This window comes from Mesitornis unicolor, unplaced genomic scaffold (genome assembly GCF_000695765.1).
Source record: "Mesitornis unicolor isolate BGI_N332 unplaced genomic scaffold, ASM69576v1 scaffold9106, whole genome shotgun sequence".
Classification (NCBI taxonomy): domain Eukaryota; kingdom Metazoa; phylum Chordata; class Aves; order Mesitornithiformes; family Mesitornithidae; genus Mesitornis; species Mesitornis unicolor.
This window is the reverse complement of record NW_010192956.1, coordinates 92802-118231: the sequence shown is the minus strand read 5'-3', so window position 1 is coordinate 118231 and position 25430 is coordinate 92802. Positions and strand designations below refer to the sequence as shown.

The 25430-nt window shown below is 36.1% G+C and overlaps 1 protein-coding gene across 1 annotated transcript in view; it reads right to left on the bottom strand.

Annotated features, from left to right (window-relative positions):
* Window positions 1-674: 674 nt before the first annotated feature.
* The window catches only part of LOC104542843 (diphthine--ammonia ligase-like), a gene marked incomplete at its 5' end in the record, with an annotated part of 110996 nt that continues 86240 nt past the window's right edge, over window positions 675-25430 (bottom strand). Inside the window, 2 exons of the mRNA XM_010187297.1 lie at window positions 675-964; window positions 10332-10737. Of these exons, the coding sequence (XP_010185599.1) occupies window positions 675-964; window positions 10332-10737 (696 nt within the window). The remainder of the gene's footprint in view (window positions 965-10331; window positions 10738-25430) is intronic.

Sequence of the window (25430 nt, the reverse complement as noted above, 5' to 3'; positions counted from 1 at the left end):
TATTTTCAGAGTCCTACTAAAACCTGGTTAAATTAGTATTTAGTCTCTATATCAAATGGTAGAACCATCTACCAATGTGTTCAAATGAAGAAAACAAAGGGTTTTCCAGTTGAAGATACGACATTACTGACAACATAAATTATTTAACTTAATAACAGGATTCCTCATCCTCAGCTGTCTCAATCATTATCAAATAAATTAGACTCTGGAAACATATTTGCTTTACATTATCATAAGAAATACTGCAGAGATATCACAGCCTAATGATAATTCTAATTCTGAACTTGTATGAGTTCTGTTAAGATAAAGAGATGGAAAGAAAAAAGGACAAACGTGCCAACTACAGAGAAATGAGTTTAAGAAAAAAAGAACAAAGAATCCAGACACTTCTTAGAAACAGTTCTCTTTCAAAGTTGCACTGCAACAGGAAAAACTTGCTTGTTGGTCTCAGTAATTATTATTCAAGTAAGGAGTGGAAGTCATCTTTTGTAAGAGTATGGAGTATTAGTGACAGTAAGAAACTAGACTTTTTTATTACTTTTTTTTTTGAATCTGCCATTCAGAATGCCATTCTCTTTGATCAGCTCATTATATTTTAATAATAATATGGAATCATAGAAAAGTTTTGATCAGTAAGGTTCTCTGGAAATCATATAGTCCAAACTACCTCATGCTCAGAGCAGGGCTAACTTCAGACCAGTTTGCTGAGGGCCTTGAGTAGTCAGGTTTTGGAGACTTCCAAGGTGGGGGCCCCAAAGCTTCTGGGTAGCCTGGGCCAGCGAGCGACCACTCTTGTGACGAAGAATTAATTCCTTGTGTCCAACTGGAATCTCTTCTGCTGCACTTTGTGACTGTTGATCCTTGTCCTTTTCTGGCACATCTTGGAGAAAATCTCGTTCCTTCTCTGCAATGATTATTAAGGTAATGGAAGACTGCAAATTGGTTTCTCCATAGCCTTCCCTTCCTTAGGTGGAACAATGGGAGTTTCTTCAATCTTTTCTCATACGTTCTACATGACTGTCCTGACATTTTATTTGAGTAGCAAATAGAATAGAACAGAAGAGAATAGTTCAGTTGGAAGGAACCTAGAATGAACATCTAGTCCAACTGCCTGACTGCTTCAGGGCTGACCAAAAGTTAAAGCATATTGTTGAGGGCATTGTACAAATACCTCTTAAACACTGACAGCCTTGGAGCATCTACCACCTCCTCTAGGAAACCCATTCCAGTGTTTGACCGCTGCCTCAGTAAAGAAATGCTTCTTAATGTCCAGTCTAAACCTCTCTTGATGCAGCTGTGAACCATTCCCATGTGTCCTATCAGTGGACAGCAGGGAGAAGCAATCTGCACCTTCCTCTTCACGTGCCCTCCTCAGGAAGCTGTAGAGAGCAATGAGGTCACTCCAAACTAGACAAGCCCTAAGTCCTTCCAGCCCTTTCACCAGCTTTGTTGCCCTCCTCTGGATGCATTCAAGTACCTTAACGTCCTTCTTAAATTGTGGGGTATTCGAGGTAAGGCCGTACCAACGCTAAATACAATCACCTTTTCTGACCCGCTATGTTTGATGCACCCCAAGATGTGGTTTATCCTCTTGGCTGCCAGGGCACACTGCTGACTCATACAGACCCTGCTGTCAACCAGCACCCTCAGATTCCTTTCTGGAAGGCTCTTTTCCAGCCACTCCTCTTCTCTGGATTTTCTCCCATTTGGTAATTTCTTTCTCTTGTTACCCTGCCTCCTTTGACCTGATGGCTATGCTCTTGCCATTCAGAAATAATGCAGAAAGAAAAAGGATGTTGTAATTTGTTAAAATGAAAAGATCTACCTGTTCTCCAATTATCCAATGTTGATACTGTAGACTTACCAGTGTGAGTAGAAAAGAAGTGCCTAAAGGGACTATGTTATAAATGTACTTACAGTGTCAATGAATTAGAGCTATTAATTGGATTTTATCACAGCAGATATGATGCATTAAAGCAGACGAGCAGATATGATTGTTCAGTAAAAGCTGAGCAAAGTCCAAAGGAAGGAAAAAAATTAGACTTTTTCATTGCTTGTTTTTCTAAGGATTGGAAATGTCTCAATTACATCTAATAACTTTATGCAATTCTAAATCTAAATTTATCAGAAATTTAAGAAAAAATAGACTATTGGGACCACCACTTCATATATTATGCAAAGTCAAATTGCATAAACTGTGGCAATGACAAAATACTTTCTTTTCATGGTTAGTTACGGCTGTTTTCTTAGGTCAGAAGTTACAGTGCAGGTGACAAAACCAACAAAACAAACTTTCCTCTTCACTTTTTCTTGGTGTAATGGCTTAATTACATCAGATAAATCAAATGAAACACCAAGCCCAACTTGTAAATGGTTGAACAAAACTACAGTACTTTTATAGATGCTAAACATAGTTTTTATGTATTTCCTCTTAAGTCAGAGTGTAACTTTGAAAGGAGTTTCAAAACCAAAAAACCACTCCTTTGCAAATCTATGCTGATAACATTTTAATCAGAAATCTGATTTGTAATACTTATAAAATTAAGACAATAATCAGTATGTAGTCCTTCAGACCAGTCTTCAGTTGCAGTTTTTCCGTAATTTAAAAGATTGAAATAAGAAGAAACTGCATATCCACTGCTTGCAGAACAGAGGATTGCCACAAGGCTGACACTGGAAGAGATTTTAAAAGGAATTAACGTAATTGCTCACTTACCTATTCTACTTATTAGAGCCCTTAAAAGTTCAATTTTCAGCAGCTTCTTATCTCTATGAAAAGTCACGAGGAAAGTTCTGATAGTCAAGACATCTGACAAAACCTGATAGGCTGTATCAGTGGTGTCTACAGTTGCCAAAAGGCAAGATCTTACAGATGGAAATTAACTTTGAGAGACTTGAGAGGAAAGAACTGGAGGGAAAACTGGAGACGAAGTGGAAGGCTTTGAGGTAAGATCTATTGATGGTGTTGGCTAGTTCTGACACCTGGTCTCTCCTCTTTCTGTCCAAGAGTGATGCCTATTACTGCTCTGAGCATGTAGACCAAGCTATGAGGAGATTTCCGTATCAGAACTGCAGTTGTGCGGGCAATTTCTGGAGAGTGGGCTCAGCAGAATAGCTCAAGACTGGGAAATAAGAATCTGGTGACGCATCTAAAAGCTTTAGGAAACTGAAGGAGAAAAAACGACCATGAGAATAAAGATCTGTCAGCTTCTTACACATACTGTCAGGGCAGGAAAATTTCCAGTCTCAAATGCTTAACTTCACATGTGAATTGTCACTTAACAGTACAAGGGGAAAGGAGGTTTGCAGTCATAGTTTATTTAGGTTTATTGTCAAACCTAATAATTTGACAGTCAGTAGATATAATACTGATATCCCAGGATACTGATATTAGCAGTGCTAAAAATCTTTGATTTCTCTGAATGAAAAATACCGAAGTACAGCTTCTGCTGTCAATCAGCTATACTTTCAAAGGGGGTTAGGAAAAGTTATCAGAGAATAAGATTTAACTGGTACTTCTTAGTGCAGAGGTTATGTCACAGAATGACTGGCAACAGTCAGCTCACCAATGGTCCTTCAACCTTTCTGTCTATCATCCATCTGATGGGACAGCAGACACAGGAATCTCCCCAGGAACAAGCAATCCACCCACTCAATGACCTTCCTGCTACCGTTAGAGTGTTGCTATTTATTGCTATTAGTTTGAAATGTAATTCTGTAGACAGTTCTCCCTTGCAAAATTGACTCTTTTTTTTCTCTGTACTATTTGTTATGTCTGTTAGATAAATAGCAAATGGCATGCATTTTGGTACTAGAGATGATGAAATACAGAAGAAAAGTGAGTTATGCCAAAGTCCATCTAATGCAGTATTCAGTTTCAAGCAATGGTCCTAAATAAATATCTAGAACAAGTAATAACATCTAGAGCAGTATTCAGTTTCAAGTAATGGTCCTAAATTAATATCTAGAGTGAGTAATAACAAAGGAAGCAGGTATGATATTATCCGCAGTTCACTTTCAGCCTACAATTATTTTAAGATCAGTGGACTTCCTAAATCATATGTAATCTCACTGGTTTAAACACCACCATAGCTTTTTTCTTCACTTATAAATAAAAAGTAATATAAAGACGGATATGTGCAAATGATGCAGAAGTCTCCAGAAGTCTAAGATCTTTCAATGTCTATTGATTTAGCAGAATTGGTGCCAAAATGTTGGCATGTTGAAACAGTCTCAGAGAAAAACTTCCTAAGTAATTGAAAACCGTAATCTGTGATGTGTCCTTAAAAACTGAGTTTGTCACAAGTGGTTTTTGGATAGATAAGGCAGGTCTCATATATGCCTTACATATTAAACAGCAGATAATCCAAATTTGGCAATGACTGAGTGCCGGATGCCGTTGTTATAAGATGTTTTTATAGTTGTTCTCTGTCAACAAAGGACTAAACAAAGTTTCTCAAAATTTTGACATTGTGTTAGGACATTTGTACTTTATGCATTTTATGCACATATACAGACACTCGTGCATATATGGATAGAACATGCATACGTACACCTGTCTTGAAGGTAACGGTTTTCCAGAAGAGCACTGATTTGTTCAGACTCCTTGTAGAGCTAATTATCAAAATTACTCCTTCTGACTGATTACAGAATAGATTGGGTTCTCATTCCATCAGTTTCTGTACATCTACTCTCTTAAGATTTTCACCACATAGCCTATTGCTTTTAACAAATGCCAGTGTTTATTGAGAAAACTTATTAACTAACGTCAAGTAGCAAAGCCACTGTCTGGATCACCATAAGAAATGTCTTCCAAACTGATTATGTGAGGAAAGCAAATCAGTTTTCAACATGTTAGCCAACTTCAGACATTCTTCCTCTATGACTTTCTCTACAGAAAGTCTGCCTCCTGACAGGTCCATTTTGCCCTACAGGTCACCACATGTAAGTCTTCAACAGGAAAATTAAAAAGTCCAAACAATTCATTTACTGAAGAGCTCAGGAGCACTTCAACATAATACGAAAACATGATAGGAGGGACGGAGTAACCTACAAATGTATCTTAAATTTTAGTGGGAGAAATTCTGAAAGAAATACAAAGTTGTACACAGTAGCTTTAAAACAACCTTACTAATATATTGCTAGTGTTCTGTATCAAGGATAAAAGGTACATGTTCTAGATCAATCTTGGGTCAAGCAATTAAAGAATTAAAGTTTTAGCTAAGATTTTTATGTATGACTGTGCAATACATCATCTTTAGGTGTCACATGCTGTCCACTTTGAATAAGGATAAGTTCTAACTTTGCTACCTGGCCTTGGCACCAAGTGGTTGAATTTTTCTCAATCTAGTATCTGTGCTCTTAAAAAATAAATTTCCCATCCTAAAGGACAGAAGGCCACTGCCCTAAAGTAGGAGCTACTATATATAAAACTGTCTCACAGGCACAGAACACTTTCCTATGTAAATTCAGTCAAGAGGGAACATTACTTTTAAAACAATTTCCTCATGCCTTTGATAGCAAACAAAAAAATCCCTTCTCCGTAATTTTATGAGATGTTCTGCTGAAAGTCGTATACAGTGACTTGCAGTAGATACAATAACAGCACAACCTTGAAAACTGATATAAAACGTTTAAAATTCCAGCAAGTTAAGAGTCATTTAATGTATCAGACCTCTTGACTGGACAGTTTGGGTAGAAATAGCAAGATTGCAAATCCATCTCCTTGGCTCAGGACCAAACTTAACTACTTTTACCTTTTTAAAATGTCATTTCAAACACACTCATGAATCACATCAGTGCTTCCTAATTGCTAATGTATATCATAAGATGATTAATTTCCCCAGGTACTAATTTAACCTTTTTTTTTTTTTTTTCTGGAGCAGCAGCAGTGTAGGTCTGCTGCTTGAACTATTATACTTGGCAAATTCTTTGTTTTCTTAACAGGAAACCCAAGAAATTTAAAGTGAAACTTTCTTCTTCTTTCAGGTTGGCAACTGTTCTCCCATTTTCCATTTAGTCTAAATTAGTAAAACTTGGTAGAAAACCACGTTCAATTTTTTACAGCCCATTTCAGACAGCAACATGATATTTTAAAAATATTTTTGTTTGGCCAAATTATATATGTTAGTCAGACCAACTACTTCATTAGTTAGTGATTGCAAAGCTTGATTTCAGAAGGACCAACACTTAAAAATGATGAATACTTACATACTTCCTTCATTGTTACTCAGTAAACAGTTCTTATTGACCGTTCAGTTTCTACTACTCTGAGTAGTTCTCCAGGACTGCTAAGTAAATACTGATTACTCACATGAGAACATGTAGGCATGCATACAAATGTTTGGAAGTTGAAATTCCAGCTGTCCCCATGGGAAATTGTATCTCAGTGTATAAGGGCATATACATCAAGAAATTTAAGTTGAAATAAATTCCCTGTGTCAATTTAAAGTGCATTAGTTAAAGAATACTAAACTCTAATGCACATGGATGTGTGTTATTAAGGAAATGTAACTTGGTATCTTCACTCAATCTTCTTCCACTTCTCTTAGATTCACACTACATAATGTATATCTACTAATACTGGAAACTGCGCTTTAGAAAACATCTAGAAAATATATTGATAATGCAGTATTTTAATAATTGGAATACTTTAAATCTTATCAGATGGAAAATCTTCAGTTTACCAGCATTATGTTGTGCATGTTACTATGTCAGTGAAAGGACTCCTAACTGAGTGCCTAATCACCAAGGCTTCTCTTCTTCTCTTTCAACAGAAGATACAGTCCCATTTCAAGCAAGATTTTCTACGGTCCAGCTGAACTATACTCAAGCCATATCACATTTTTTTAAAGATATATATCATTGAAACTTGATAAACACATAAGTACTTAGAGTCTTTTAGTCCTAAGCATTTACAGAGTACAGCCACATTTAAAACTAATTATATATTCATTTTAATGCTGCTACCAGATTGTCTTTCTATTCCTGTTCTCTGTTGCCTTTTTATATTCCCACTTCATTTTTAGTATAGCATTAAAAGGGGATTATGTAATATGATGTTCTGGTGAATGCAGGACCTTTTCTACTCCCTAATAAATATTAAAAAATATTTTGCATACATCCTGTGAACAAGGCTTGTGAAATCATAATGGGATGACTTATGAACATTCATCTTTCCTATACTGAAGTATAATCTAGTCTACTGGATGGTATAGCAAATCATCCTGACACGTTTATATTAATGCATATTTAAATGAGAATAAGAAAGAAACAGTCAAATTTATGTTAAAGACTTCTAAAGGCTTAACAGCATCTTACTAAGTATATATGTCAGCTTAATCTAATCCTCCTAGTTCTAACACGTTCTGTGGTCTCAGCATGGTGCCCATAATGCTCGGGTATGTTATGAGGGATTGCCTCAGAGTTCACCATCAGTACTACACTTCGTTCAATAAAACTTTACATCTGGCCTAAGGATGACAGAAAGCTATCTGTCTCAAATGTGCATTATAAACCTTTAGCTTCTTTTGACAAGAGGAACACCAGCTATAATAATTTCCAATAACCTGTTACAATATGCAGAGTATACATATTTCTGCTTCTCATTGTGTCAGGTACAAACAAATTTCTCTAATTTATTTGGACAGTTTTAAATAAGTGACAATTTCTTTGCACCAAAAAAGCACTCATCTAATCAGAGGCTCATTTGAGAATATCTGTGGCAATATTTCTTCCTTTCACTCCAATGATTTTATGTTCTAATCAGAAAAAGGTACCTTTATTTCTTTTCCATGCTTTTCCTAGAGACAATACATTGCATTTCAAGACCTGATAAGAATTATTGAAGACTGTTAATCTTATGACATGATGGACGTCTACCTGAAATCCACTAAGACTGGAGCGGTTATCTCCTCAACCATCTCTCTTGATTGCAGAGACATGATAATTTCTATCTTTTCCATTATAGATACAACTGCTTGATGTGTTTCACATTAAAAATATTTGAATAGCAGCATCTAGCATCCCCTGCTAGGTTATTCATATTATCTTTCCCCAGCAGACAACAGATGTGATGGTAGCTGAAGACTCCAAAAGGACAGACCTACTTGTGGGATTAACCATGTCTAGCACATGGCAGAGATCAAACATGTCACTAACGGATCATCATACTGATGGTTAGCAACCAGCACGACCTGAGCTGAATTACAACAGCAACTGAAAAACTGCTCTCTCCATATTATTTGTGTTTTGGCAGCCACATCACTGAAAGACTTGCTTATGGACACTGTCTAGGGAATCATCACTGAACAGGAACATCTTGGAGAACCTGTACAGTGTCTTTTAAACTGAGAGTTAAAATATATGGGTGAATGTTTTTTAAACTGTGAGAAGTATAATTTTAATAATAGTACAAAAGACAGTCAAGGACATATTTCAGTAACATGCTGCATCCTTTGGAAAGCTGAGGAGGTTTCACTAGAGACTATGTGCCTTTCAAGGCTTCAAGGACACATATTAGCAGAACACTTAAATATGTCCCTGTGTCTTAATTATATTTTAAAAATCAGTCTTCTGATTTTGAATCAGAAACAGTATATAAATGATAGTCTTATAGCAGACTTAATGTATCAGTAAGACATACTTCAGCAACAACTACTTTAATTTGATACATTATTTTCAAATATATAGCGTATTTCTTCTTCTCATTACATGAACGTTCTGAAAATTTTTTCCTAAGTAGAAAAAAAAGTTATTTTTAAATTCTTCATCAGTGAATTAGTGCTACTTGTAAATTTAATGTATTCTATATATTCCACAGATTTGTGAGAATGTATTCCTTACCGGTAGAGATAATGATAAAATTGCTATAATGACAGGAATTATTATGACAGTGCAGAGATGTGAACACAGCCAGAATGAATATATGACAATCACAACAAACCTTTCTATGTCTATGCCATTGGTAGTATAACATGGATGGAAGTGAATCAATTTTTTATGCTCACAATTTACAAATCATATTGAGCAATATATTTAATAAAGCAAATGAAAGTTATTTGAAAGTAATTATTCTATGGCCTGAAAAATATCAGAAAGAGAGCAAGCAAAACGGTAACATTAATCCCATGCCAGGAAGACGTTTTATCAGGTTTCCTTTTAGCTCTTAAACAAGATGTGGTAAAAACAACAACATTCTGTCAGACTATATGTTCATTCGTTGCTTTCTGGATTAAATATGCTTATTCTATGCCACATTTTTATAGCTTTCAATTCCTGTACTTTAAATCTATTAAACAATGTCAAATTGAATTTTCTTCAAAAACTGCTGCAGGTTAAGAAAAAAAAATAGGACAGTAGTATATTTGAGGGCTAACACTTATGTCAGCTAATTAATATGGATCAGTTGTGGTCTGCAAGGAGTTTTAAAGTGCATGCATGTTTGAGATAAATATAGAGTAAGGATCAGATTTTGTTTCTTCTCAAATTGATAGCAGAGCTCTTGCTGATTTCAATACAAGTATGGTCTGCCAGTTTTGTAGGCCTGACAGATAAAATAAGCTTTTGTGCTCTTGTGCAGTACTAGTTGCCCCAAATTAAACAGCGCCCAAAATACAGATATACAACATAAGAAATAAATTACAGTTGCAACATTATATTTATTGTTCTGTATTCTCTTTACTAGGCAAAGGAATGAGATTTTGATTTAAAAAAAACCAAACATTGGGAAAACCAGTATATTTTTATTGGTTTGTGAGTTCTATATAAATAAGTTGATATGAAATCAGCCCATGTTCAAAACTGGAAACTCTCTAATCTAGAGGATGCAAAATCATGTTCTTGTTTTAAAACACTGATATTTCATTATTTATTCTCAGTAGAGTGCCTGTTAGCACACAGAATTTGGTTATTTGAACACGGTTCAAGATCATTATAAAAACAGGCTATCATATGGACAACTGTTCAAAGACTTTTGTGCAAAAGATTCATTCTCCCTATGTTTGACCCTGAGGTGGCTGGATTTCTCTGCAACTTCTCGTTCATGGAATCACAGAATAACTCAGATTGGAGCAAAATTGTCTCATCCAACCTCCTACTCCAAGTCAAGTCAGCTGTGAGACCAGAACAAGTAATCCATTTATTCTGTCTCAACTTTAAAATGTCCTTTCTGTATAAGAAGCACACAGAAAGAGAACAAACGTATCTTAATCATGCTTATCCTTGAAAGGCACTTCTAAAATGTCTTCTTCCAATGAAAACTTATGTAGAAGTAAACAAAAATTATCTTATGCTTAGTATTAACACCTGGTTTGTGTCATCATAAGTCTTACCTGCTTGCAGCGTTTCAGCATCAAAGACATCCTCCTTGAAGAAAGCTCGAAAAGACAAAGGGCTTGCACTGCAGCCTTCTGAAAGTTTCTCAACAGCTTGACTAAACATGGCAGCTAAGTCATGAAGAGGTCCATCTAAATCAAGCTGAGAAGCGGATGGTGAAATCACGCTCAGACGTACCGAGACTGATGCACAAGATGCAAAACTAGACTCCACAGATTCACACTCAATTTGGAAGCCATCTGACAACATCTTCATTGCAAAGTGTTTTCTTTGGAGTGGATCATCAACTACTGCAACAACATGCCATTCAATGGCAGCACCTCTGGGTAGGTGAGATACTGCAACCACAGCAAGCAACCCACACACTGCAGTTACATCATGATACGGCTCTGACTCTTCAACCTAAAAGATAAAATATTGTGCATATCACTGAGCTGGTAGAGATGAACGTTGCTCATATTCAGCTAACATATCAAAAAAAAATATGTGCAGTACAGTTATTTAATGGAGACTGCTTTTCCCCTAAATTTTCCTTCTTACTGAAAAGTCATCTTGAGCAAATACGAACTTGTCTGACAGTATCTGCTCATTTCTGCAATCTCAAACTACTACTGTGCCTGTATCATTAAAAAAAAGGCTCATCATAATGTATTTTGCACTCATCAAAAAAAAGACTTTTTGCATACAGTAACTTTTGTCCATACCAATGGTCGTTTAACAAAAAAATTGGTAGGAACTACCGAAACTACAGAAATGAGTTAGTAAAGCACATAAGATTTATTTTAAAAGTTGGAGTACTAAATATACAGTTCAGATAGTTCTGAACTGCAGAATGATCTTGAACAAACCCTTTTAGAAGATAAAATGTGTTTTCTTAATAGCAGAGCACATTTAGAAAGTATATTGAAATAGTTTTCACATCAACCGGCACATCTAGTAGCTAACTTGGTAAGCTAACTTTGAGTGACTGAGTTCCTTTTCTACTGATGGTATAAAGGAAGTGGGACGGGCCTTCTGCTTATTTTTTTGTAAAAAAGTTAGTATAAATGGCACTCTAGCATGTTATCAGGTATAGGAAGTGAACAACATGTTTCAAAATACTGAAACACTCTTCCATGAGACAGAAGAATTGTGAATTGTGAAACTGTGAATTTGTAGCCATTTCAACCCAAATTAATTGTACTTATGTGCATTAAATAGGATTACCTTTGAATCGTAACAAACCTAAGATGAGTTCATAAAAAGAATTCTCTTGTCCCTGTATTGTTGCTATGTATTCAATCCTTCTTCATCTGAATACTAACAAAAACAACCTTAGAGCTTTAAAACAGGAACGATACACTGCGGTGAGTTGACTGCATCCAGCAGCTAAGCACCACACAATTGCTTGCTTACTCCTCCCCTCCCCCTTGGCACAGGTGAGAAAACTTCTGAATTGAGATAAACATGGTTTGATAAGTGAAGAAAAAAAGGATGAAAGGAGAAGAACAAAACAAACTCAGCACCTCCCCACCAGCAGACTGATATCCAGATAGACTGTGAGCAATGACTACCCTTCCCAGAAACCCCTCTCCATACTTTTTATGGCTGAATATGATGTTATATGGCATGAAACATCCCTTTGGTGAGTTGGGATCAGCTGTCCTGGCTGCGCCCCCTCCCAGGTTCTTGTGCACCCCTAGCCTATTAGTTGGCAGGGCAGCGTGAGAAACAGGTGTTGGCTTATACTTAAACGCATATACTCATGTCATGTATACAACAAGGTCTGTTTGTGGAAAGCAACCCCGTTTTATGATATACATACTCTCAAAAAATAAGTATTCACATTATCTTATCAGGTCTCTGAAACACACATTTTAAAACAACTGTTCAAATAGTTGAACAGTTTAAATGCTTATTCTGGCCAGCAGATTATTTTTTTTTCTTATTTTTTCCTCCATTTTTATGGAGATACAATATATTAAGCATTTTTAAGGCTAGTGACTTACACCATCTTCTTTGTGTACACAGGTAATAACTTTTTTTATATATCTATTTGCTTGCACTGCAGTATATACTGGTAATATTGTTCATTGTCTGACCTCTGAAAGGAAAAATAATAACAAGACAAACCTATCATTTTGCCTGAAGTCGATAAGACGATAGAACTCACAGTACCTTCAATTCACATGCTCAATTTTCACCCACTCGCTCTCAACTTTGAGAGGAAGAAATAATGATAGGTTACAGGCACTTTATTTCAAAATTCACTCACAAAGTTATTGACAAGCATTTTGCACAGAATATCTTTGATGCTTGACCCTCGTGAGCTGTTTACATGAAAAATGCACTTATGTCTATATTAACGACAGTGGAGCCTAATTCTATACCAAACATGTAGCAATTGCTTTAGCATTTCTGGTTTTGATATGGGAACAAAAATAGGGATAATTTGTCTCAAATTGCAGTCACTTTAGTCATAATAAAATCTCACTGAATACTGTTTGCTTTCAGTACTTTCATTAGACTAGCCAGGGCTGTTATTAAGGTACCAACACATAAATGTTATATTAGCACTTAACAGGAGGAGCACCGTATTCTCCTCCAAGAGATGAATTCTAACCTTGTCAATATAATTCTGCTCTGAGTGCTGTAAAACAGTTTGAAAAGATGAAATACTGGAGCTTTGCACTGAGGGAAAAAAAAAAGTCATGCTCACTCAGGCTTAAAGGCCACTTTGCTGGCCCAAGGTGCTGAGGTACTGTTTAGAAAAAATGTCTAAAGAAGCTCTCTCAGGTCACATCAAGCACTAAGACAAACTTTTCTACTTCCCTGTACTTGTCTTAGGTTGTTAAATCAATTACTCACTATTTCTGCTTGCCTTCAGTTGCCATTTAGAATATGAAGAACTACATGAAAATTAAGGCCAGAAGAAAGTACATTTCCAAATTTAACAAATGTGAATCATTCTGTGTGAAAGACTATTCATGATGCACCTGTACAGTACCATAGCACTCATAACCTTTAACTTTAGAGTTTGCACAAAGCACAAGTGATGGAGCTACTGGGGACTAATAATCTTTCATCAGCTGCTACAGAATCTTACAGAAATACTTCTAACAATAACCTCTCCTGACTTATTTTCAAGAAATGACTGACATTTGTGTTGCACATGGATGCTGCATTTATGAGTTACCTTTCAGAAATTTACAACTGTCTTAAACAGCTAAATATCTTTATGATAGCCTGTCCAGTAAACGAGGATGAATATGTAAGGTCTGCAAAGAAATTCTATTGCTATGATGCTGGAAGAATAGAAGTAAGCATTAAGAGTGAAAATGAAGAGGAATTATTACATGGCTAAGTTGCCTTTTACAATTGCTTCTGAACTCTCATCAATGAGATTCAGCACTTCTGACAGTCAGCTGTGGTATTATGAAGAAAAATATATTTTGGAGGTTCTTGCTCAAGGATATTGTGGTAGACTCTTCTATAAAGGAGCAGAGGCTTTTGGCCTTGTTCTTATTCTACATCTTCACAGTCTTAGGGAAAAAAATAGGTGTAAGAGGATATAGCTTGGCCTGTAATTCTTCAGAAAGAAGTCTTAAATAATTCTTGGGAACCTCTAAAATTCTTATTATTGAGAAACAACTGCTGGGCAAACATTGTTGAAAGCAGTGATTCCTTAAAGTATGTATAATCCGAATTTTAAAAACCCTTACAAATTTCGTTAGGCTGTAGGTGTAGCGGTCATGTAAAGGTATGTGTCTTAAAACATTCATTTTCTAGCTATCAGTATTCAAGAATGATTTCCAATTCATGGGAGAGGGTCTGCCTGCTGAAGATTCCGGTTTCCACTTGTTAAATTTCCATAGGATTGAATCCATTCTAAGAACAAATACTGCAAGGTAGCTTTCCACTAGGAGAAGTTCGAATGTCATAGAGGAAAAAGAGCAGGTCGTAAAGGCTCAGTAGCTGACTGCTGAGGTAATATGGAGACATATTAAGATGCTACTTCTGTGCTATACTTTTGCATGATCAGATTTAAAAAGGGGCTGGTGAAAGAAACCAGGTAACATCTTTTAGCTGTGCAGGAGATAGCCTTGGAAAATAAATAACTGTAACAATGTCTTCTTTCAGGAACGGATGCAAACTGGATCGTCTCAAAGACCACACTATGACAGGATTCTGATCCTGTCATGCTATGAAATGGTAGATCCCCAAACTTTGAACAAAGATTTGATATGACAAGTGATTTAGCTCTTACTGAATCTCATGTTAAACTGTCCTCAAAACATGATTCACAGTATCATCCCTCTGCCAGCAGGATAATTTGCCACTCAATTTATCAAAGCTGGGAAAGATGGAGTTCCAGAAAGTTTGGAAAAGGAAGTCAAAAGGCAGATTTTTCTAAATACATGCATTGTATCTGTATCATTCGCTATTCAGGGAAGGACTATGAACACTCACTTTTTAACACCTCATTTTGCAAACAAACACAAGTCAACAAAGGACATTTTCCACCGTGAAGAAAATATTGATATTCTTCTGGTGATAGGATACACATTTCGGTAACTCAGAAGGTACGGAACAGATTTTAGGAGGACTGAGAATGTGACTCTGTTATTTACCTGACATTTTACAATTCCCAAGTAGATTGATGCCATACTGCTGTAAGCACTGAGAAAAGTGCCATGCTGAGCTAAGTAACATCTTGGAAAGTCTTCATGGACTTGTTAATAAAGAATCACAGAAGTTGACAGCAGTCAAGAAAGTAAGTAAAACATGAATTCTCAGGAAAGGAACAGAGAGCAAAGTCAGTAACATTATGCCACTGTAGAAATTCACAGTTCACCCCCACCTTGAGTAAGCTATACAGCTCTGGATGTCTCCGCTGAAAAAAGGACATATTAGACTCAGAATGTCTTCAGAGGACAAGAAGGATCATCAGAAGCTCTGGAGGGTCTGAGTGGAAGTGTTCTCCAGCCTTCTTAAGGAGAACGTGACAGAGGTTTACAAAATCATACATGACATAAGAAGGGTGGATAGGGATAAGAATTGGTTTTGCACACTTGTCTTTCTGCACGAGAACTGCAGATCATCAAATGACATTAGTAAGAGCATGGTTTCAAAAAGAACGATGGTGGGTGACACCTGCAATTCCCTGACAGAAAATGCTGTGGCTGCAAGAACTTTACAGGGATTCAAGGGGAGCCTGAACAGGTACTCAGAATATAGATTCAGCGGGGATTATAAAAGAGACACATTAAAATTCTTAGTTAATTCTTAATTTATACAGTTGTTAATAATTCATGTAAAAATTAAGGATTTATATAAGTATTGAAATTAATTTTAAAATTAATTAAAATAGTTTGAGATTGGGAGAATATTAGGATATATGCTTTTCCTGGTTTTACTATTCACATCTGCTTAGGGCTAACTGTTTGGAGTGAGAATATTAAGCAGAGCCTACACCATTATGGCTGTTCTCATGTTCTTACATAAGAATTTACACTTATGCTGACACTAGTGGTGTGTTTGGTAAAGAAAAATGACTGGGCTTTCTTGGTTGGACTGGTTGAATTTTCACAACTAGTCCCTTCCAACAACGAGTTCTTTCCAATATTTCTGTAACTCTAGGATAGTTTTATGCTTATCTGTGATATTCCAGCCTGATTTTATAGATGAATTATGAACACAGAGTCAAGCAGAAGAATGCAGGTAACAGCTTTGAAGTGCTGCTTCAGCTAGTTGAGCAGAGGTATTAGCATCAGAATATTGGGCTGGAAGAAGTGGGAGCTTGATGTGATTACTGTTGGCCTCTTTGTGAGAAAAAAAAAAAGCTTCCTCTTCTTTTTCTGCAAGCAGAATCACAGAGAGGACTGGAATCCTACTTTTAGGGGGGCACATATACCTTCAGTCCCTGCTTCTACTGGTGGAGACAGCACAGACACCCAAAACACAACGGACAGTCCCAGACAGTGCCGAGCAGGAGGTTTGTCTGCTTTAGGCACCGACCACAGGAATGGGCACTGGAGCCACCCACACAGTCCACTGTGTTTTAACGCCTCTAACAGGGTTCTGCAATGGATGCTTAACTCAAATCTGAAAAACTATTAGGAAGATTGGCTGGAAATAGAAACAGTCAAAGGGCTTGGCTGAAAACTTACTGCAGGCCACAAGTTATCAAATGACAGTTATCAAATGACATCCAATGCAGTAAGGTATGTAATAATGAGAAATGAGAATGGGAATTCTTCCTATGCTCTGTATTCATGCATAGGCTGAAGCTGAAAAGGTAGCTTGGGAGAGTCATTCCTTAGCTACCACTTTTACGCAGATGTTTAATGCAGAAGAATGCCCAAGGAAGGTTAACAACCGAGGCTGTCAGGTGGTTTTTAAACTTGTAATTAACCTGTACCTCTACATTAAAGTAAATTGGTTGTCTGAACTGCTGCGTGCATAATGCTTACCTGAGCTTTGCTCAGACACTAGAAGCTATCACATTGGTTCAAACTATTACCAAATCCTTGCATTTTGTATGCCTTACTTCTTAGTAAAGATTCAATTGATTTTCATTGCACACATTCAGGAAAGCTGCAAAATACTCTTACACTAATGAATTCCTAATGCATTCACAGTACTGCTACAAAACAAACCAGAACCAAATGTAATAAGCATAGTTAAATGAAAAGCACTTGGCTGTAAGGGTTGTAAACTAATTTACACAAAGTGTGGTTTTAAAAGTGCTAACCTTGAAAAAAAAATTATCTAATAGCATATTTTTTCATTGAAAAAAATAAAAATCAAAGGCAGACCTATTAAAACTGTTAACGCTTATTATATAAATTTGTTTATTTTAACTATCTTCCATTTGCTCTAAATAAGAAAGATCCTTTTTGTTGTGTGAATAAGGACTAAGGTCTACCCACCTCACAGCTGAATATGGAACCAGGCTATAAGAGACAGAGATGAATGCATAATTGCTATCTCTGCGAAGAATTGACTTGGCGAACAAAAAGAAAGATACTGTGATGTTACTTTTAGAAGCTGAGTTTATGAAAACCTTCTATGGTATGCATTATTACACCATTATAGCAGCAAGATTAATGTACCTTTAAATAATACATTTAAAATTTCTTTTACACTGCCTGCATTAAACAGAGTGCATCAAACTCCTGAGATCCAGTTTAAGCTTTGCTAGAGACTCTCACAACAATAGGTTTATGACTTTAAAAAGTAAGATTCCACTAGGAAAACTGCATAAGAATAAAAATGTCAGTTCCTGAAGAAAGTAGGATAGAAGCAATCCTTTTCAACATCCTAGTTTGTCTAATAAATAGGCCACATGCATTCCTGGTATAGCATGCCTGAATTCAAGGAATGAATACCACAGTGCTTCCTAACACTAAAATCATTAAGAATATTCTTTTTGCAAAGCTTACAAAAATAAGAAAGCCTGATATTTAGTACTCCTCCCTGAAATAAAACAGATTATTTGCTGCATGCTAAAAATACATTAACACAAGACTGGCAGACTAAAAATGAGGTCTTGTAAAGCTGAATATTTAACATGAAATAAATACTGTTAATATATAGAAAAGGAAACAAGTTATTCAGAAATGTTAGTCTCCTCCACTCTACAATGTATTGGACAAAGCTGGTGGTAGTTAAGTTACCACCAGGTCATGTAGAAACAATTTTGTACAATGTCAACTGGAAAACTGAGCCTGCACTTACTTTGTGTTACTGAACCAGGGAAAATTTAGAGAAAACAAGCTGGCTCTTTATTTTTTGTGTCAGCATCTGATAGCACATTTTGCAGAATAATTTCTTTTTTTTGTGCAGTTTTTATCTATCTTTATAAATGAAAAACATGAAAAAGGGAAAGTAGATACAGGGGAACAAATATGGCTATAGAGATTTAGAGGCGGTAGTATTTCTAAGGGTATTCTAATTTTTTTTTTAATTCAAATGGATTTCAATTTAATGTCATCTCTCAATATAAGGAATATAATTCCACATGCTGGCATTTGGAAAAAAATCCAAATTAAGTTTTCTTCCCAATAATTGTGAAACATTCCACATGCAGGTATGGTAGTGATGCAGAATTAATTACAAAATACAAAATAGTCAGCAATTAACATGCCAAGCACAACAGCTTCATTTTTCCCAGAAAGGCATTTTGCAGGTGAATAAAATCAGCATATCTCAATTTATATTAGCGAGGGTATAGGAAATCTGAAATCTATACAATATATTGCTGGCTATTATTAAGACTTGTCAAGGTGATGGGCTAAAATTTTATGGTAGTCAACCAAGTATGTCAGAAGAAACTGCCACAAAATTAACTCACATCACTCTTAGGGTCCAAATGCCACAATAAATCTAGTGTAAATTTGATTTTCTAAGTTGAGACAGCTTTTTGGTGCTTAAAGGGTATGTTTAAGTCTTTGCAGAATCAAAACTTTCATGATAAATGGTCTCTGAATAGTACTGCCATAAATATATCTAAGCATTATGTTAAAAAGATAAGCAATAACGGAAAGTCATGAAAACAGAGAGTTCATAAGAAATCAGATCAATAACTACATATGGTCTACAGCTTGTATCACTCAAACAGAATAATTTAGCAACTTGCTATTCTATTTTTTACCATTATTGTGAACAGAGGCCGAGAAGTGGTATATATTTTCATCACTTCTGTGTGATAGACAGAAGCACTTAGCTGAAATTGAAGACCTAACCTTACAAGATCTCCTTTGATTGTAGTTAGTACATAAGTACATCATTCGCTTGTTAATTTTATTTCTCTTTTCTATTGTTGGATGTCTGTTTTTTCATCCTTTCATTTTAGAAACTGAGAAGCTCTGTGACATGATCAAAATAAGAGCAATCAGTATCACATTTCCATGAAAACATAGTCAGTGTTGAACAGGTATCTAGAACAAATAAACAACTGAAAGCCTGAATAAAAACTGTATAATAAGTCTGTAATAACTAAGCTAACATCCATGCTTTCTGAGCTTACCAACATGGAGGTTTTCTTGAAAAGTAAGTTCAAATAATTACTAGTTAGAGTAAATTGAAAGGAAAAAAGAAAACACAAACTGGCCTTCTGAAAGCGAGACACAGACCTCTGCATGCACAGTAATAGAGAAGAATCTCCGATTGAAGACCGAGACTTCCATTTTTGCTTGTTTTCTCAGATACGTTTCACAATCTTGTTCTATCCCGTTGCCTAAAAGCACAGCCTCAACAGCCTCATAGACTTACAGTTTTCAACTACCCACTGAATTGGTTTTCTGGGGAGGGATGGTTTTGGGTTTTCCGTGTTTTGGTTTGGTTTGGTTTTTTTCTGAAGGAACTGTTTATAGCTTCACCAGAACACTTCAGTAAGCAAGCTCTGATACAATATTAACACCCATATTTTTTTCTCTAAATCAAAGGGGTCACCTGATTAGGGGTCAGGAAGGGACATTCACTTTTGTTAACTGCATACAAGCCTTGCATTGTCTGGCTTATGCTGCAGAAGTAGCGACACTACCATGTGTACTTACCAACCTGATAAAACACCCTTCCTACTGCATGGGAAGCTCAGCCTCTCGATTCTCATCCTGTGACAGAAAATATTTTAAACTCTTAAGGTCTGATATATTTTAGGCTAAGTACACTCACAGGGTTCAAAATAGGAATTTCTAGGTGAAATGTAATGGTCTGTGATATACAGGTCAGACTAAATGATCTAATGGTGCCTTCTGGCTGTAGAAGCTACTCAAGCTATGAAATCTGTTTTACCCACTACTTACACCGAGTCTTTCTACCAACGCTTCAGTGCCTGAACTCTAAAAACCCACACTGAGAAAGCAACCATCTTACTCATTAAGGCCTTTAATATCTCTTGCTGATAGTTTTAAATTTTTAAACAGCCCTACCTGTCATGCTCCCTTTTATGTGTTCTCATAGTTACAGATATAATTTCAGAAGCAAAATATCTGAACAGTAAGCATAATAAAAATGAAACAGGTTAAAGCTTATTAGCAGTAGGGAGCAGATGTAGCAAAATTCTGCCAGTTCCCCTACATTTCCTCCCCAGCAGGGACTTTCTGTCAAGCTGTGAGTTAGTTCTATACAATAATGCAGGCTGCTGTTACTGCAATTGCACCTTCCTATACCTCGCTATTGTACTAAAAATTCACTTTGATTTTTGATTTCTTCCTTCATAATAATAATACTTAAAGCAGTTTCTGTAGAGCTAAATCTAAATTCAAGCACTGCATGCTAGATGCTCAAAAGGGCATGAAAATGTAAAATTGATAAGAAAATAATTACGTACCGAAAAGCTGTTTTATTTGCTTTAAAAATATTAACTTTCTCTCAACAAACTAAAGGCTTCTGAGCCAAGAGATAACCAGTTAATGACTGAAGTTAAGATTCCTTGAAATACCTCTCAAACATACATCATTCAATATATCAGTTACAATGTGGAAAAAAGATAACTATTTAAGGAACAAAGTCATAAATTGATAGCAATATAAACTGAAAGCAAATGAAGTCTGCCACATGAAACATGATCACAGACTGTCACTCCGAGGGTTTTATTCTTCATGTGTAGTGTCAAAAATAAGCACTTAGGAAAGAGAGTTGAACTGAGTTAAGGATGTTCAAGATGGAAAGATTCCACTTGAAAATCATTTGAGAGTGTGTACCCAAATGGGACAGAAAAAGAGAAAAGTTAATGGTCAAAATCTACTTTGTGGGCATTAAGGATAACAGATTTTATGATTCAGAATTTAAATTTCAGAAACTGACTGCAAAGATGTTTTCTCTGAAAGTCTAATTTCCTTCTGAACTTCGACCCTGAGCTCTGGAACTGATTTTCAAACCAAATGTCAGCTTTTACCTCACATATTCTAACTATAATCACCTGTATGTGTACAGCACCATTGGCTACTGTCGTTAAACCTGTAATTAAATTCTGTAGCATGCAATGAAAAAAATTGTGATGCTGCTGGAGGCAGAAGAAAATAAATTTGAAAATTCTGGTGGCAATATTAAATTTCTATTAATTGCCAGGCTCTTCCTCATTGAGACAGGAACCTTCATTAGTAATGTGATATATAGTTGTGCAATTACAAATTATTTTGAAGTTGGAACTTCTTAGTAAACAAAGATTTTTAGTGGAAAATACAAAAGTTTACATTCCTTCATCTTATGTATATGAGCATTTTGTAGGAAAATGTTTGTATTCAGCAGTGTAGTCAGTCACTCTCATTTTTTAATACGGTATGGCTGCAAAGCAAGATCAGTTAAATGGAATATAACAGGACTGTAAGGACTGCACATGCCCTCTCTTTTGAGTCAAGCCGTTTATATTGGTCAATAATGTCCTACATACAATTTGGAACTCTGATTTTGCATAACTATGCACACGTATCATATCGGCTGGAAGAATTCTTATTTTTCATCCGTGAAGCTGAATAAATACAGAGAGAAAGCCGAAAGTGATTATTCAGTGCTGAGATGGCATGCATGTTACTGGGTATTGACCACTTAACACTGCTCATTTTTGCTATGCAAAAATTTAAGGGCCTTCAGAATAATGCTAGTTCACTTTCACACTGTCTTACATGCTTCTTTGAAAGTGGATTACAGGACAGAATAAATAATTTTTGCTTTACTTTGACTTCCATGAGTAAGGAAATGAAAGACCTATTATAAATTTTGAAGCCTGTAAGATATCCTTCAGAGAAGAGAAGGAATAGAAATGATGGGAGTGATGAGGAAATGAGGAAGAGATGATATTTTGTGCTCTGATTTTGACTGGAGCTTGATGAGGGAGGCCAGGTATGAATTTTCCTAGTTATAACTGTGAAGTTTCTCTTCAGTGGTAATTTGCTAAATCTATTTTGGTGTTGAACCCAGCCAGCAGATAAGCACCCACACAGCTGCTTGCTCGGCCCCCAACCCCAGCAGGATGGGAGAAACAATGGGAAGAGCAAAAATGTGAGAACTCTTGGGTGCAGGTAAAGACAGTTTAATAAGTGAAGATAATAAAACTAGTCATGCAAAGACAATCATTCATCACCTCCCACCAGCAGACTGATGTCCAGACAACTTCTGGGGAACACCCACCTTAGAAGGCAAGACTCCACAGATTTTATCACAAAGCATGACACTGTATGGCCCTTTGGCCACCTCTTGCCTATTTGCTGGGGGTGCAGAGAGGGAAAAACAGAAAGCTTTGAAACTGTGCAACATTAGCCTGTTAGCAACACTGTTTTAGCCACAAATCCAAACCACAGCCCCATAGGGGCTGCCATGAAGAAAGTTAACTCCATCCTAGCCAGACACAGTACAATATTCAATAGCTGAGTTTCCTTCCTGGAACAGGAATGCTTTTCCAGGTCTTGCATAATCATGAAGAGGATGCTGCCCACAGATTTAAGGGGAGGACTTTTAATACACAAGTTTGACTATTTTCTGAAACCTGAGTTTCTGATTTTTATTGAGCTCATACTGAAGAGACTAGTTAAAATACCCTCCCTGGAAAAGACCAAGATCTAGAATACCTACTCAGTAATTAACATCAAACTACTTGTTGGAAGCACTGACTTAGATGGTGTCTGAAAGAGATCAACCTGCTACAGTTTTATGAAGGACCAGTTGTTAAAAAAACTGTGTCAGCTGTGGTGGTAATCTGGCTCTTCTTTCAGTCCTGATCTGCAGGATTAACTCATCCAAAGGAGAACAAAACAAACTTTGATGACTTTCCTGAAATTCCTTCCTTCATTGTGGGGATTTAAAATGGCCTACACATAATTAGGACTACAGCTTAACAGAGAAATTTCCTGAGTGAAAGTAGGACCTCGATCACTTTTCAACCAAAATGGCATTCTCCTTTCTATAAAGAGGGACTGACAACAGGTACCAGCCTCAGGGTTGAAATCCCCTTAATGGCTTTCACAGCCATCACACACAAGACTTTTGACCAGAGGTTCTGGCCTAAGCGAACAGTGGATGCAAATACGCCCTCTTGCTTAGCACAAAAGTGACAGGCTCAAAACAGAATTAATATTTTCAGCAAAAGAGATGAAGAATCACTCAAAAAAACTCTTATAAGGGAACTGCTGCAGGGGAAAATCAGTCAGCCTGGATGAACTATGCTGTTTACCACCCTGAATAACTTGACATGCATTTCTTCACTGTGTCTAACTGAAAAACAACACTCAAATGCATGTATATATTACCTGTAAATGGCAAATAAGCCAGTGTAAATCAGTTCACGGTGTTATGCTGGTTTATACCAGCTGAGGATTTGATTGTATCTGTATCTATCCACACAAAACTTCACACAAGAAATGCTCTCCTTTCTTATTTTCTGTTGTTCATATTTTATGTTTACATTTCAGAAGTTAACTTAATGTATACTATGCAACCATATGATTTTTATATATATATATTTGACTTCTAATAATGGCTTTAGTGAAAATCATGTAGTCTGCTTCATTGTTCTTTCTGTTGACTGTATTCCTTTTTAAAACTCATTAAGGCTCCACTAATGTTACAAATAGAATATCATAATCTTCCTTTGGAAAAAATGTGAAAGTGGCAACCCTTTCACCTCCCATTGTGGCCCAGTGTCAAAAGGCAGAATATCTTAAAGGACCTCTGGAGTTCCACTATCTGCATTTGACCTGTGTTAAATATTCTCATTACAGTTGCTTCAAATGAATACAAAAGCTTTGTTTAATCTGAACACAGGGGAAATGAAATACACTAAGCACAAGATGAAAGACCTGCTACCACTGCGCTATTTGAATGCACTGCGTGTTTTTAACATGGGCCATAAAAGAATCCTGGTTTGATGTATCAAACTGTGGAAGATTCAAAATAGCATCTAGTAGCAAAATAAATGTTATAAACCTGATGAGACAAAAAATGGAAAGAGAAACATGTATTTTCTTCCTATAAAATGTTTTATAGGCATATGTATTGGCTTGTGGCAATGTTTTTCAAAAATATTTAGTTTTCTTCTGGTAATATTAAAAATTATATTAATTAACCTATGCAAGATTTTACTGCAGAGTAAATGTAGCAGGGTTCTAATCTATCATTTATACCTTTATAATGTTCATTTCTTTCTACTTCTTACATTTTAAATATTCTGTTCAAGAAATTGCTAAATGAAGGAGACCAACTAAATTAATATTACCTGTGCTATTTTCTGTAGCGCATAGAATTTACACCACTATTTGGAAATCTAGCATTTGTATTAAACATAGATATTAACTAATACATATAATAAAACAAAAGAAAAACATGTCCCTGAATATTATAAACTTACAAACATCCATTCAGGATGGTGAAAAAGTGCATATCCTCTCAAAGAAATCTGAGGTTTTTTTAATATTCCTCATAAGTTTTATGGTATTTTTATCCATAGGCAAAGAGGATCTAAAATCTCTGGCTAATTATTTGCAGCAAGAAAAACCTTTGACTTCCACTATTTGAGCATAAAATACTTCTGTTCTACTTAGGATGAAGTGTCAGAGAATGCATGAATTTTATTTAAATTCATGACAGTCTGTATACTTCAAATACTGCAGGCATGTCTGAACAATGCAGCAGACTGATGTGTTACAGATGCATGACGCCATTCTAAGTGACTGCCATGAAAACACCATAATTACTCCAGAAAACCACTGCATGTAGCTAGACAGCTCCTGGTTCAGGAATTAACTTGCTTATAACTTGGGAACTCTGCATTATTTGGTGGGCAAAGTGGAAAGACACAGAGTAGTACCACTGGTATTTAACATACTATTAAAGGAGGTACAAGGCTCTGTAGAATGGGCCCAGTGCCCCTAGATGACTGCTCTCAGATATTGTTAAAAAATCCTAGTTCAGGCTCATTTACATCTTTTGACATCTAAACAGTTTGTAAATCTGGCCCAAAAGGTTTAAATTTAGATACTGAAAGTTGGCATCAAGTTATCCGAGTGCTGAAATAATCAAGGAACCCATTCACAATATATATCAGATAAAACATTGCGAATCTTTTTTCCATCACTTCTGCATCACATGCTATTAAGACACAGATTGTCAACAACCTG